Below are 13,244 nucleotides of genomic sequence, written 5' to 3'. Positions count from 1 at the left end.
TATCGAGCCGTAGCTTTCGCCGCGCTCACGGTCGGCTACTGACAGGCAAGAAGTATCGGGTTGTTAATAAGTCGGTGGGATATCTGTGAATGGATCGCCATGCACAGCATAACGTACAACTTACAGCATTCGCTTCCCCTGTGTCAAATTTAAAATCGTATTTGTCCGCTTATTTCCGTACCATAGGACTATGATGACGACGATCACGATGATGACGTTGACTTCTCAGAACTTGGTGGATTGCCCGTGCTACGATTGCCCTCCGTGGGTTGGGTGGAACTGCCACCAAACGAGAATGCGTGCGCGCGTGCGCTTTCCTCCGCAGGAGAGACGCTCCCGCTCAGCTCCGGCAATCAAATCACGCTGACGTTCACGTCGAGTCACGATGCATCCGGAAAAGGATTCCACTTTGTCTATCAAGGTACGAGCTGCACGGGCGGGGGGGGGGGTGAGGAGGGGGACACCACGGGGCTGCTGCTGGGCTTAAGGAGTCATCCTGGCAGGGGAGCGTTCGACGCGCTTCGTAAAACAAAACAACCGTCTTGAGCGGACTGAGGCTCTCGGTACATCGGGCGTAGAGTCAGTTTCACACATCACAGGAGGCTTTCGTGACCAGTATTATCCGTGATAGAGGGGAATTTTCGGCAGCCGCCACCACCCGATGCAGCCAATTAGCAAGGTTTGTCATGTAAACAAAACGTACCGATTAGTTACTAGTTCAGCACACCGCTTGTGTGTTGGAGAGTAATCGTAAATGTAATGGGTTTACTCTACCAACACAACCGGTGTGCTGAAGTAGTCACGAATTGGCATGTTTTGTTTACTTTGACAAGCCTTACTAATCGAATCAGTTTTTTTTTTTTAACACAGCTGCTGAACAAAGGCCCCAAAGCATCAAACGACCAGCACTGCCACGGTGGTGATAGACGAGAGCGTAAGACTTTTGTTGAATTGAGCAAGGTTATCATCGTAAGAGCTTTGGGGGGAAAGGGACGACGACGGTGACGACGATGGAAGGAAGGAGGGAATTCTAAAGTGGAGCGGTACGAGGGAAAGAAGCGAAAAGAGAAGTCAGGTGACCTGCAGTGTGGTGGTTAAACGCGGCGTGGATGAGGCTGATCACGTAAATGTTTTACGTAATTTTGTAGAGGGGTCACATTCTGCAGATAATTTTATCGTGGGCGTATCTGACAAGGTGAGTTTGTCCTCGCTAATTTATATCACTCGTCGGTGACGCTAACATATATGAATTAGCGCAATGTTTTGGGACCATTTTGCATTTTCCATCAGAAGTAAAATATTTATGAGATAGAAAATTATGCAAAGTCAAAATTATATAAACGCTACGATTGCAAAAATAGCGCAGAGCTGCGACACCCAATGTTCCATTAATGTTGGACATAACACGAAATGCAAAAAAATTGCTCCTTAATTATGCATTCCATTCACTTTGCTGCGCACATCACGTTAATCTCGAACTAATCCTTAGGGTATTTGGGAGAAATTAATGTGAATTTCCTCGAGCGTAAAGGGGCCTCTGCAGGTAGTAGTGCTGCATGCGTGCTGAGGGCTTGGTACAGAGATCCTGGTTACTACAACTGACGTGCTCATTGCACTATGTATGTGTGTCTGTTGAACGTGTTTCACACCATACGTAGCCAACCGCGCTGATCGGAGGTGCGGCGGAAGGACAACAAACTAAACACAAAAAGCAGTTTTAAAGAAATTACTTTGTCAATCTAGATTATTTAAAAGTACATAGTTTCCGGTGGTTTCCTAATATCGGAAGGAAGAGCGTTCCAGACGGCCGCGGAAACGCATCTGAAAAGAAGCGTGCTATGTGGTGACCGCCTTTGTTGGATGGCCAGCCAAAAGCCGCTGCTGCAAGGATGACCGGAGTTCGCGTGATGATGGTTTATTCTCCCCAACAAGAGATGCACGGAGGCCCAAGCACGGTGTACCGGTGGTGGTAACGGCGGCAGTGTTGCACCAAGACCCTCGTCCCACTTATTGGACGCGAATAACATCAGCGGCTCAGCAGTAGAGCGAGCGGCTCGCAACCTGAAGGTTGAGAGTTCAACTCCTTGTTTTGGGGCGACTGCTTTATTATCTCTGAAGGAGATTGGGTGCATTCCAAGTGATCTGTTTTTTTTGCTGTATGTAAAATAGCACACCTGAGCTCGTCCTGGGCCTCCCCGAGGGTCAACGTGGCCTTCATTGGCATAGTTCTGAACATTTTCAGTATCTATGGCGATGAAGGCAGCTGGACATGTCACTTGCCCTACAATATCCCCACAGGCTGTTCCAGCTTTAACGGGAGCTCGGTACCATCACTCGTTCCATACTGAAGGGAGTTTTTTTGGTTTCCATTTGATCTTATGATCTTGACGGTTTTCTGCCTCAAGACTTGAACGTTTAATTGAAAATAACTTTTGTTGGCGTATTTCCCTCCCCAGCTGTGCCAAGAACAAGTTCCGATCAGTGCAGCTCCGTGCCCGAACCAAAGTTTGGCCAAAGGCTGGGGAACAGCTTCAGTGTGGATTCTGTGCTGCGATTTGAGTGCAACTCTGGATACATTCTGCAAGGAGCCAGGGCGATCCAATGCCAAAAGGTGCCCAACTCCCTGGCACAGTGGAACGAATCCTATCCCACCTGTGTTGGTAAGGCAACGCAACACGGATAGCTGTTTTTTTTGCGATCGTTAAACAGTCCCTTCACGGTTGATGAAAAGTGTGTGGTACCTAAGGTAAATCCAACGGGTTATGTAAGATCCCGAGTGATGTAAGGTCCTAAAGGAAGGCGCACAGCAGGCTCGCTGCACCATGGCAGGCCCCTGTGGGGTGTCGTGAGCGTAAAATACCTCTGCACTTTACACTAAAACAGCCATGTCCGATTGATGATATTGTTATATGCTGGTAGTTTGCATATTTTTATTTTGACAGATTTTCAAAATATTTGGCAATGCATTGTCAACAATGTTTTTGTGATATTTAAAAATGACACCACAAAAACCACCAACCCCCCCGTTCTTCACGCATTCACAAAGTTCACGGGAAAACATTTCCCAAAGCCGCGTTAGGAATTTACGCGTTCAGCGGCGCAGCACGCCGTGCGCGCTGCGCCGCACGTAACAGGGGAAACGACAGCCAGGCGCAAAGGGGCCGTCGTCATCATCACCAACAGCAGTGGTTCTTAACCTGGGGTGCATCTCATGAGACGCCTTGTTCTGGGGGTGCGAGACATGGCCAGATTTCTTTCGAAGGTAAATCATCGAAAACACAAATTAAGCACGGGCACAAAAGTACAACTTCTTTGTTTCATCAAACCCTGTGTGTTTATTATCATGTTACAGTGTTTTTTAACGATTGAGAACCAAATAGGGTGCAAGGCTGCAGTCAAGGTTAAGAACCATTGATCAACAACATCGTCACAAGCGAGCACAGCAACGGGGACAGTAAGGTGGTAGTGGGGGGGGGCCACAGGGCAGAGCGACTGAGTGACGTGAGGCTCCGAGGTGCGGACGGCTCCTGGAGAAGGCCGCTAGGGGTGTGAGGGTTGCAAGTGGCGTTGCCGCCTCTCCCTGGGCTCCCTGGGTCTTCCTAGGATCGCCTCCCCTCCCCTTTTTTGAGGCAGCTCTCCCCGAAATCTGTCAGTCTTCCCAGAACGATCAAAGTTACCAGTTGTTTTTTGGCCGGTAGCGTAATAATGCAGCATTTATTTTTGAATGCATTTACACGAAGTTTCTGCCCTCCTCCATAGATTGTGAGATAGTCGTCTTTCCATATGTCCCGGTTTCTTTTACCTCTGAGGTGGCAACGCACTCTCGAAGGCCCGGAGTGGAATTAGACTTTGGGGGATCAGGGTTCAGCATCAGTTCCATTCCAGCACCGTCGCGACCAACGAGTTCCAGATCAAGGCAGGGCGCACAATGCAGCTCCACAGGGGAGCACAGGGCTGTGGAGCCTTTTGGACAAACAGGCCCTTGGTGACCCCACAGAGGCACGGGAGGTAATCAGACTCCTTCACCAATGGGTCCCAAAGGAACAGACGAGGCAGGGACTGATGATGGGGAGGTGATGGAACTGAAGAGCACACGCGGAGAAATGGTGGGGGAAGTATGCCGCTAACACTGGCTCGCCCCATAGCATTGTTTGAATTCCCATCAACGCTTCAGGTGGCCAATGCCATCGAGGATTGTTCTATGAAATGTGTGGCAATACGATTTCTTGGGGGTGGTTTGCAATTACTGGAGTGCATGACTGAGGAAGCCTGTTCAATGGGAATAGTTTACAACCAATCCGTTTACCACTTCGGCAGGCTTCTCGTTGCAATTGAATGATTATTTCTCAGACTGTGCAAATTTTAATAAGGCGTTAAAGCTTTTACTGCATTTACCGGACGTGAATACCCTTCTCATGTAGAGCCTCGTATTGTGTGTGACTATTGTGATTGCTTTAATGACGAACAGCGATGTCTCCGGTTGACATCCACACAATCATTTGCATCTTTGTGGAGAATACAAGTGAACAATTCGCTTCCTTCACATATCGATCCCTCTACGTAAAAAAATTGTAACAAGTATTTTTTACACATCCCGTAAGCCGCACGGCCCCCTGGGAGTGCATCATTTCAGCAGCATTGGCTGAACGCAAGACAACTTCGGGACCGGCTTCGGCGTTTGTTATCTTGTCAGCAGAGTCAGCCTTGCTTGAAACCAGTGCTGATGAACTCTCAGTTGCTGATAGGCGTTGTCCCGAGTTCAATGCAAAACTACGTAATACACAACACAAAATAATCATTCGCGTTGTTGTGGAGAATATAAATTGCACATATATATCTGTGATGTGTCTCATTGATCCTGTTTATTTCTTGTTTTTTCGTCCACACCAGCTGCGTGGCAGGCATGTCTAATGGATCAACTGTGTGTTGCAGTGCCCTGTGGGGGAAACCTGACAGAGCTAAAAGGGGCCATTCTCACTCCGGGTTTCCCCGAGCCGTATGATAACAATTTGAATTGTGTTTGGAAAATTACGGTGCCCGAGGGCGCTGGGGTGAAGGTAAGGATTTCCGGGGGGCTGGGTGCGTGCACGCGAACTGGTGTCAGTGGCGCTCCACACTCTGCCCAGGGGACAGAGCAACTCGCTCGGGCCCTGGGACCGGCCGAGTCTTGTCGGCGTAGCAGCAGCAGCGCGGCAGCAGCAGTAGCGGAGCTGCAGCAGTAGCAGCAGTAGTAGCTGCCTTGCACAGTAGCAGAGCTGCAGCAGCAACAGCATCACAGCAGCAGCATAGCAGCAGTAGCTGCCTTGCACAGCAGCAGCAGTAGCAGCAGCAGCACAGCAGCAGCATAGCAGCAGTAGCTGCCTTGCACAGCAGCAGCAGTAGCAGCAGCACAGCAGCAGCAGCATCACAGCAGCAGCAGCATCACAGCAGCAGCATCACAGCAGCAGCAGCATCACAGTAGCAGCACAGTATCACAGCAGCAGCACAGCAGCATCACAGCATCACAGCAGCAGTAGCAGCACAACAGCACAGCAGCAGCACAGCAGCAGCAGCACAGCAGCAGCACAGCAGCAGCACAGCATCACAGCAGCAGTAGCAGCAGCAGCATCACAGCAGCATCACAGCAGCAGCAGCAGCACAGCAGCATCACAACAGCATCACAGCAGCAGCATTACAGCACAGCAGCAGTGCGCCTGCAGACCGACTTTGTCCAAATTGACTGCCTGCACTTTTACAAATTTGAAAACCAAGACGAGATGACGTTGTTAAATGTATGCAAGATTGTTTATGCTGCTGCATGTGGTATAATGTTGCATTTTGTATTAATAGACCCAAATGAATGCCTCCCTGTCTGTTTTCACGTGGAAGTGTGTCTTCTATAAAAGTGTAATTTGTATGTTTGTTTATTATAAACGTTCTTTAACGCAAAACAAGACTGTGAGGTAATTGGCACTGCACATTAACTTGTTTCACCAACAAACAAAATTGGCCAGTCACAACATTTGAGCCATTGGAGTAAACTGTTCCTCGAAAAAATGTAATCTCTCAAAGAGTCGTTCCCGACGGCAGGTGTTGCCACCGCTCCTCGCGGCCTGGAAAATCACACCGTGCGTGCTTTGCTCGGTTCAGTTTCAGTTTATTTTGAAGTATATCCTGTGAGCTTAGAAGCTCGTTCATCAATAAAAAAAACACCGTTTCCGTGACTGACGTAGCACGTCAAAGATAAATAAGTGAATAATACAAATGAATAAATAAATTAAAAGGTAAGAAATCGTAATTTCAACTATAAAACTCTTCTTTTTAAAAGTTTTAACGATTAGGCACAAAAAGTGCACGATTAGTCATAGCAAGTGCCCGTGGTAGAACACACGTAGGCTTTCACGACCAATATCACCCAACAAATAACTATTATGGATCATCCATAATAAAGGTTTTTTTAGGTTAGATCGTGTAAATATAAATGTGTCGTTAAACCAGCCACAACCAAACGTCGTACTCAGATTGTAAATGTTGTGGATTTGCATTCCAACATACCGGCGTGCTGCTGTACTCGTAACGTTTTGGCACGTTATGTTTACGTGACAAACCTTACTACTAATTGGCTGTGTCGGGTGGTGGCAGGTTTAACGACACATTCATATTCACGCGATCTAACCCAAATAAAAACTGTACCATGTAAAACACACCGTTTCCCCAAGGAACACTGAATTCAAATCTCCAATTTAAAAAATATAAATATAAAATACAGATGCGCCATCAATCAACAATGACATTGCACTGAGAAAAACGCAGCATTGTTATAAAATAGTGCAGACACGGCACAAGACAAAAGAGACCACTCGCAGGCAAACGATGTCCACACATCGTCTCGTTATTTATACAGTGGCAGCCAACGTCTCCCGGAGAATCGAACATTGCGCCAAATCGCGGCGATTCCGATCAGTGACCACACTTCCCGAGGCCCTGGCGTCACCATCGGACCCTACCCAGAATTCACCTGTTTGGATTTCTGGGGCACAGAAATCCTGAGGGGGTGCATCCCGTGCCAGCAGCAAGGGGAACTCTAAATGCCCCCATCGCCCCCAGTGCTTCCAGGGTAGCACTGGGACAAGGGGTCGGCAACCCGCGGCTCCGGAGCCGCATGCGGCTCTTAAAGGACCCGTTCGTGGCAGTTATTTATTAAGGACCACACCGTCTCGTTTTCACATGGCATTGCGGCTCTTGAAAAATATTGACTTCGTTAGCGAATTCGAAAAAAAATGGCTATTAAAATAATATTATAATAATGGCTCTTCTTACTACTTTGGTTACCGGCCCTTGACTGGAAGGAAGCTTCACACTTTACATGAACGTGTCCAAACACCAAGCTGAGAGTGAGGCTGACAGATAGACGCTCGCACGGCGGCGCTGGCCTCGGACGCCCTGCGGAGTTCCGCCCTCTCTCCCGCGTTGCCCACGCTGTCCGGATCTCCCTCTTCCCAGTGGGGCGGCAGTTCCAATTGCACCCCCAATGTTGTCTTGCCCAGGCTCGAGACTGCACCGTTCCTCCTCTGCTAGTGGTCAAAGTCCTCCCACCTTGCAGTGTCTCCTGTGCAAACTAATTTGGCGGTACTGCAATGGCAGTGACCCGCAAAGTACAAATCGCACAAACAAAAAACCTCAGCACATTCATCAATGCCACTGCCCCGAAAAGGAAAACAAATCTAACAAGGACAATTTCCCAACACGTCGCCTCGTGTTGTTTATTTATTTTTCTGTTCATGGCAGTGTTGTTAATGAATGTGCAGAGTATTTGTTGTCTTCTGGACAGGCTGTGTTGGACCCGAGCCTCTCCTCTCTCTGACATGTTCCCTTATTTACTGAATTGTGATGCATGTAGCCACCGACTCTCGTTCGGTGTCTTGAGATGTGGTCACGTTTAGACGCCTTCTCAATCCTTACTTTCTAGCGCATAATTGTCCTCGGGACACAATTCATATCACGCTCGTGAATTACAAGTAAGCCGTCACTCATCTTTTATTCATACATATGCATCACATATGCCGTATTTAATGCATATGTGCAGTGCTTTTCTATTTTCCGATTTTTCCCGCCACTGGCAAAAAGCTTTCCATCTGATAAGCAATACCAAATGTTGAACACGAGTGAAATTGATTCCTTACTCAGTAAAAAATGTAATTGATTAGGCTTGGTTTCTGTTTTGCTTGTGCAATCATTCACGGATTCCTGCTAAATCTTAACTTGTAATTGAATGAGATTGTGCTTGATACACGCAGTTCGGTAACATCTCCAAACATTAACAAGACGAATATCATAACTTACAGTCCATTGTCTATCCACTGCTGGATGAAGGCCTCGCCGAGCTGTGTAAGTCGTGGGGCTTGTTTAACCATATTTCACCATGCTGGACGTTCTTAAATGAAGTATACGGATATATGTCCTTCTATATTTACTTACGTGACATAAAAGTGGTTGTCCTCTTGATATTTGCCCCCCCCCCCCCCCCGCATAAGAATGTGGAATTTCCACCACTGGCTTAGGGCTGTAAATGGGAGATGAGCAGCAACCCAATGCTCGTTTTAGTAGCGACACGTTGTTTGACTTTGCTAAAACGGCCCATTGTACAGCGATCTCTGGTGTATGTGTACTGCTTGAGTTCAGCGTAAATCCGTTCATTTCTTGCAGATGCATGTCTTCAGCTTTGCTACCGAGCAGAACTGGGATGCTCTGGAGATATACGATGGAGGGGATGCCAATTCTCCCAGGTTGGGAAGCTTCTCCGGTGAGTTACGTTTTCCTGCCTCGCTGCCAAAATCAATGTTTCTCAATTAGCGGCAAATGTGCAGCGGTAATATCTCATTTGCTAGGTTCTGGTAACGAGGCAAAACGCGACAACGCGAGGCTTACACAGTGTGATGTACACACCCTCCACGCCCAACTGAGACATCTGCCATTCGGTCTCGGGAACTGCAGTCTGTAGGACGAACACGTGTTCCAGCTGAGGGTAAAAGCGCATGAACAGTGATTTCATGACGGCAAAAGGCACGATTTCGACCGTCGGATCAGTCCACCCGTGTTGCCATGCGGGTCACGTCACGTCGCCATGCCGGTTGCATGACACACACAGCCTCGTTCTAGACTACCCACTCAAAAGAGTGGAAATCGCGGGCACGTTATTTCACACAGCCGGTGGACGATGAGACAACTGCATACAGATGCATTCGGATGCGCTTCTGCGCCGTCTGGAACGCTTTTCCTTCCGATATTAGGAAGCCATTGGAGCGATGCACTTTTAAATCATCATCTAGATTGACAAACTAATTTCTTCAGAACTGCTTTTTGTGTTTAGTTTGTTCTCCTTCCCCCACACCTCCGATTAGCACAGTTAGCTACTACGGTGCGAAAGAAGTTCAAAATGGGAACATTGCGGCCTAGCCCGCCACGCTTACTGCTGCACCTTCGTGCCCCAGCGGCTTTGCGCGGACAACCTCTCCACGATCCCTGTGGGGACAGTTGCCCTACGGATATACCGGACCCCACCATAGGAGTGTGGAATTAACGCTACTGGCTCAGGGCTGCATACGGGAGAAGAGCACCGCCTCGATGCTCATTTGAGCACGAAGTCGTGTTAACCGATTTTAAGTGCGACAATAAATGCTTTGTAACACTCATCTCGACGATGAGGAACTTAGTGCTAGATTTGGTTTGCAGTTTCAGCTGCTCGCAGTCTCGCGGTGCTGAATGCAGTCGTGCGGTTATTTTTAGTCGCACAATGCTGGCGTTAATCACATTAAACCTAACTATAACTACAAGGGATTTCCCTTGTGTGTTCGTTGAGTGCCCGTAATCCAAATGCAGCATATTCACTCTTATGAGAAGAAGAATGATAATAAAGTTTTTTTTTTTAGATCGCATTATATAATGAAAATTGCACCTCAACAATGGCTTAGGAAGCAGACAAGCTGAAAGGCAACCAGACGATGAGCCTGCACCAGCAATTGTCCAAGCCCTACAGTCCTATAAATATATACATTAAGATGTTTTCAGCCAATTAATTGGTGTTCGTACATGTGGGGGGAAACTGGAACACTCGCACGTGCGAGGGGGCAACGCTCAATCCCATACAGAAGGGACATTGTATTAGTCTCCCCTTTGCTGTACCGCCTTTCCCTGGCAAGTCAGGGTACGCACGGGTACCTGGATGACCACGTGAAGGGGATTCTTGCAACATTTGTGCGGTGATCCACCAACGCTCATGGTGATTATTGCACTGCACATTAGTTTGGCTCTCTCCGTCCGAGGAATGTTTCCTGAACCTCGGATGGTTGTAATAACTCACTGAGACGCGCAACCTGATAACGCTGCCATAAATTATAACCTAGTAATTGCCATATAATTGAAATTCTTTGCGGGGTTGCTAATTGATCATAAAAAATATAAATGTCATCTCAGCGTTGATAATTGCTTTGATGGCAATGCCTCTGCCAAGGGCACCAACTCTGTTGAGTGACCTTTGCAAATTTGCTACGAGAAGCCTCATTTGTGTTTACAAAGGCATTTGTTCTAGATACAAGAATGAGCACTTTTGAATGTGATTAAAAGTTTGCTATAAAACATCATTAGTCCACAATTGGACTATTTTGTTTTACTTTTTCTTTAAAATAATCACTTAGCAACTTGTAATGCTGCCTTGCGAACAAGTTTGATGCCGTTCAGACACACACATAATTAAAATTTGACCTCTACAGTGACAGTGAGTGCCATTAATGTTAATAGCTCTTGTGTAGATAGTAGCTTCGGCGTTCGTATAATTGTGCTTTTTCTGCGAGCCCTTTCAGGCTGTTAGTGATACACTGCCGGCGCACAGAGTGAAACCACAATGGCCTTGCCACGCCGCCGGTGCCGATATTCTACGATTGATTTTCTTCGCAGGGCAATTTGGTGTTCCATCTCAAAACGTGAAAGCTTGAGATGAGACGTCCTTAAAATAAATATCGAATTAAGCACTAAACCAAAACAACCAGAGAACCAAGAATATAAACCAAAACAATTGAGAGAAACGAACTGCCATCAAACGCATTATATGCTACGGGGTCATGTAATCGATAAAAGTGGTACACTTTAACGTAAAATGGCAGATTTAACGATTCGTAAATTATCGCCCTTCTAAAGCTGCACCAAATAAACGAGCCTTGGGCCGTTTTGCACGCGGCGAGGTATTCCAGAGACAAACAAAGAAATAATAATCTCCCACTTCATAAAATATACACACACACGCGCACACGCCGTCCCTTGGCAGCTGTTAATGTGCGCTTTTGTGGTGGCACGATATAAATTACGTGGTGGAATTTGTCACCGAAGCCTTACCTATTGGTGATCAATACATGTCCGAGGTGAATATGGGGTGGAATTGAGAGCCAGTAGATTTTAAATAGCTGAAGTAATAAATTGTACGGAGAACGCGGTGACATATTTGCTGCAAAGTTCATGAGGAATAGAAGTCCAGACGGAACGAAGTTAGGTTAAGACCATTAACAAAAATTTACAGTAATCAATATGAGACAATGGCGGAGCCAGGATTTTCAGGTAGGGGGGGCAGCCCCTCCCTCCAGCATTGAAAAATGACAGTTGTAAGTAAGGACTTGTCCCTTGCTTTTTATTCGACGCGTGTGCAGCGATGGCGCAGCCATCGATCGAGGGTTGAATTCGAACCGCGTTGTGTGATCGGCATCATGCTCGCTGAAGATGTTTGCCTTCAGGGAAGTCGTGCGCTGTATACGCAACTGCGCACAATTCTGTGAGTCACTTGTAACTGCTTTGCCGTTACTTATTGCCAATTATGGACTCGGACTGTTGTCCTATCATCTCATAGAGTCCCTGGCACGTAATAATATGCTACACAGTGGCAGTGGGGGTCGCAAAATGCCGATTTATTACGAATAAACTCCAATGAACCGATCGAAATTAGGGATTTCGATCGGATCATTAGGGGGGGCCACGTGCCACCCCCCGCCCCCCCCCCCCACTGGCTCCGCCAGTGATATGTGACCTAATGAGCCTGAACGTCAAATATTATGCGTAGCATTTTCTTAAATATACGTGGATCCAGACCTCGTGATTTTTAAAAATGTGTGTAGATTAAGTTGATGCTTAGAGACCATCACACGCTGTACTTAAATCACGGGTGGCTAATGAGTTACATTGTTCATTACAGAGCTTCTGCGATCAGACATGCTGATATACATCGTTTACAAAACAAGTTGAGGATTTCCCTGAAATTATATTGTTGGATTAGCGTGCTAAAATTATTTCCATAATATATCTGCAGTAATTAAGTGTTTTATATCACTCTCAGCAATACTTACTCAATACCATCCAAAGCATAGCCCCTGGTGGAATGAAATTCCATAATCCTCGATTCAAGTTAATCTGCAGGGGCAAGACATCTCGTGATTAATTTGCAGACAAGATCAGCGGATCTTGATTTAGAGTGGTTATATTCAGTGCCTCGAGTCTCCGTGTGAACCCTGTTCAATCTGCAGCCCCCTGTCGGACGCTTTAGCCCTCACAAACACTTCCAGGTAACATTGTGAATAGTTCCTGTGTACACACACGTGTGTGTGTGTGTGCGGTGGGGAGTGGTAAGTGTAGCGGTTAGCGCGCTGCGCTCTGACCCGGGTTCAATTCCCGCTGACGGCCAACACCAGTGAACTGGTCCTGGACCTCCCCTAGGTCGACTCATCCTCAAATGAGTACCTGGTGCGGTGTTTAAACATCGCCACTGGGAAGACAAAGGCAGCGGCCGGGCGTGGTGCTGGCCACCCACCCCTCTCGTGTGCCGTGCCGGCCTTCATAGGTGCTCGCTAACAGCACTTGCCGCAACAGGCTGTTAAGGCTATACGGGAGATCTTTGTGTTCTGCTTATATTCACGTACCGTAGTAAGTGAAACGGTGACATCAAGGTGTGATATTGAGTATGAATGTATTTCAGGTACGTCCATCCCAGTGTGATATTGATTATGCATGTGTTTCAGGCACGTCGATCCCAGCTGTACTGAACAGTACATCAAATAGCCTCTATCTTCACTTCCACTCGGACATAAGTGTGTCCGCAGCTGGATTTCACATTGAATACACAGGTTTGCATTTTACGTGTTCAAGTGCATACGATGGCAAACGTCATTCATTTCATGTGTGCGACGCTGCCGTGGCGGGAACGAGTCAGCACCCTTGGCTTGACAATC

The 13,244-nt window shown here is 47.2% G+C and overlaps 1 protein-coding gene across 4 annotated transcripts in view; it reads left to right on the top strand.

The window, feature by feature from the left end:
* Positions 1-13,244, top strand: part of LOC144944586 (CUB and sushi domain-containing protein 1-like) — a 785,462-nt gene that overhangs the window by 655,993 nt on the left and 116,225 nt on the right. For all 4 annotated transcript variants that reach the window (XM_078872870.1, XM_078872887.1, XM_078872877.1 and 1 more), the window contains exons 33-37: positions 326-421; positions 2,457-2,660; positions 4,891-5,057; positions 8,686-8,782; positions 13,035-13,139. In XM_078872870.1, the coding sequence (XP_078728996.1) occupies positions 326-421; positions 2,457-2,660; positions 4,891-5,057; positions 8,686-8,782; positions 13,035-13,139 (669 nt within the window). The remainder of the gene's footprint in view (positions 1-325; positions 422-2,456; positions 2,661-4,890; positions 5,058-8,685; positions 8,783-13,034; positions 13,140-13,244) is intronic.

Source organism: Lampetra fluviatilis, chromosome 2 (assembly GCF_964198595.1).
Source record: "Lampetra fluviatilis chromosome 2, kcLamFluv1.1, whole genome shotgun sequence".
In the NCBI taxonomy this organism is placed as follows: domain Eukaryota; kingdom Metazoa; phylum Chordata; class Hyperoartia; order Petromyzontiformes; family Petromyzontidae; genus Lampetra; species Lampetra fluviatilis.
This window is presented reverse-complemented; position numbering and strand designations above follow the sequence as displayed.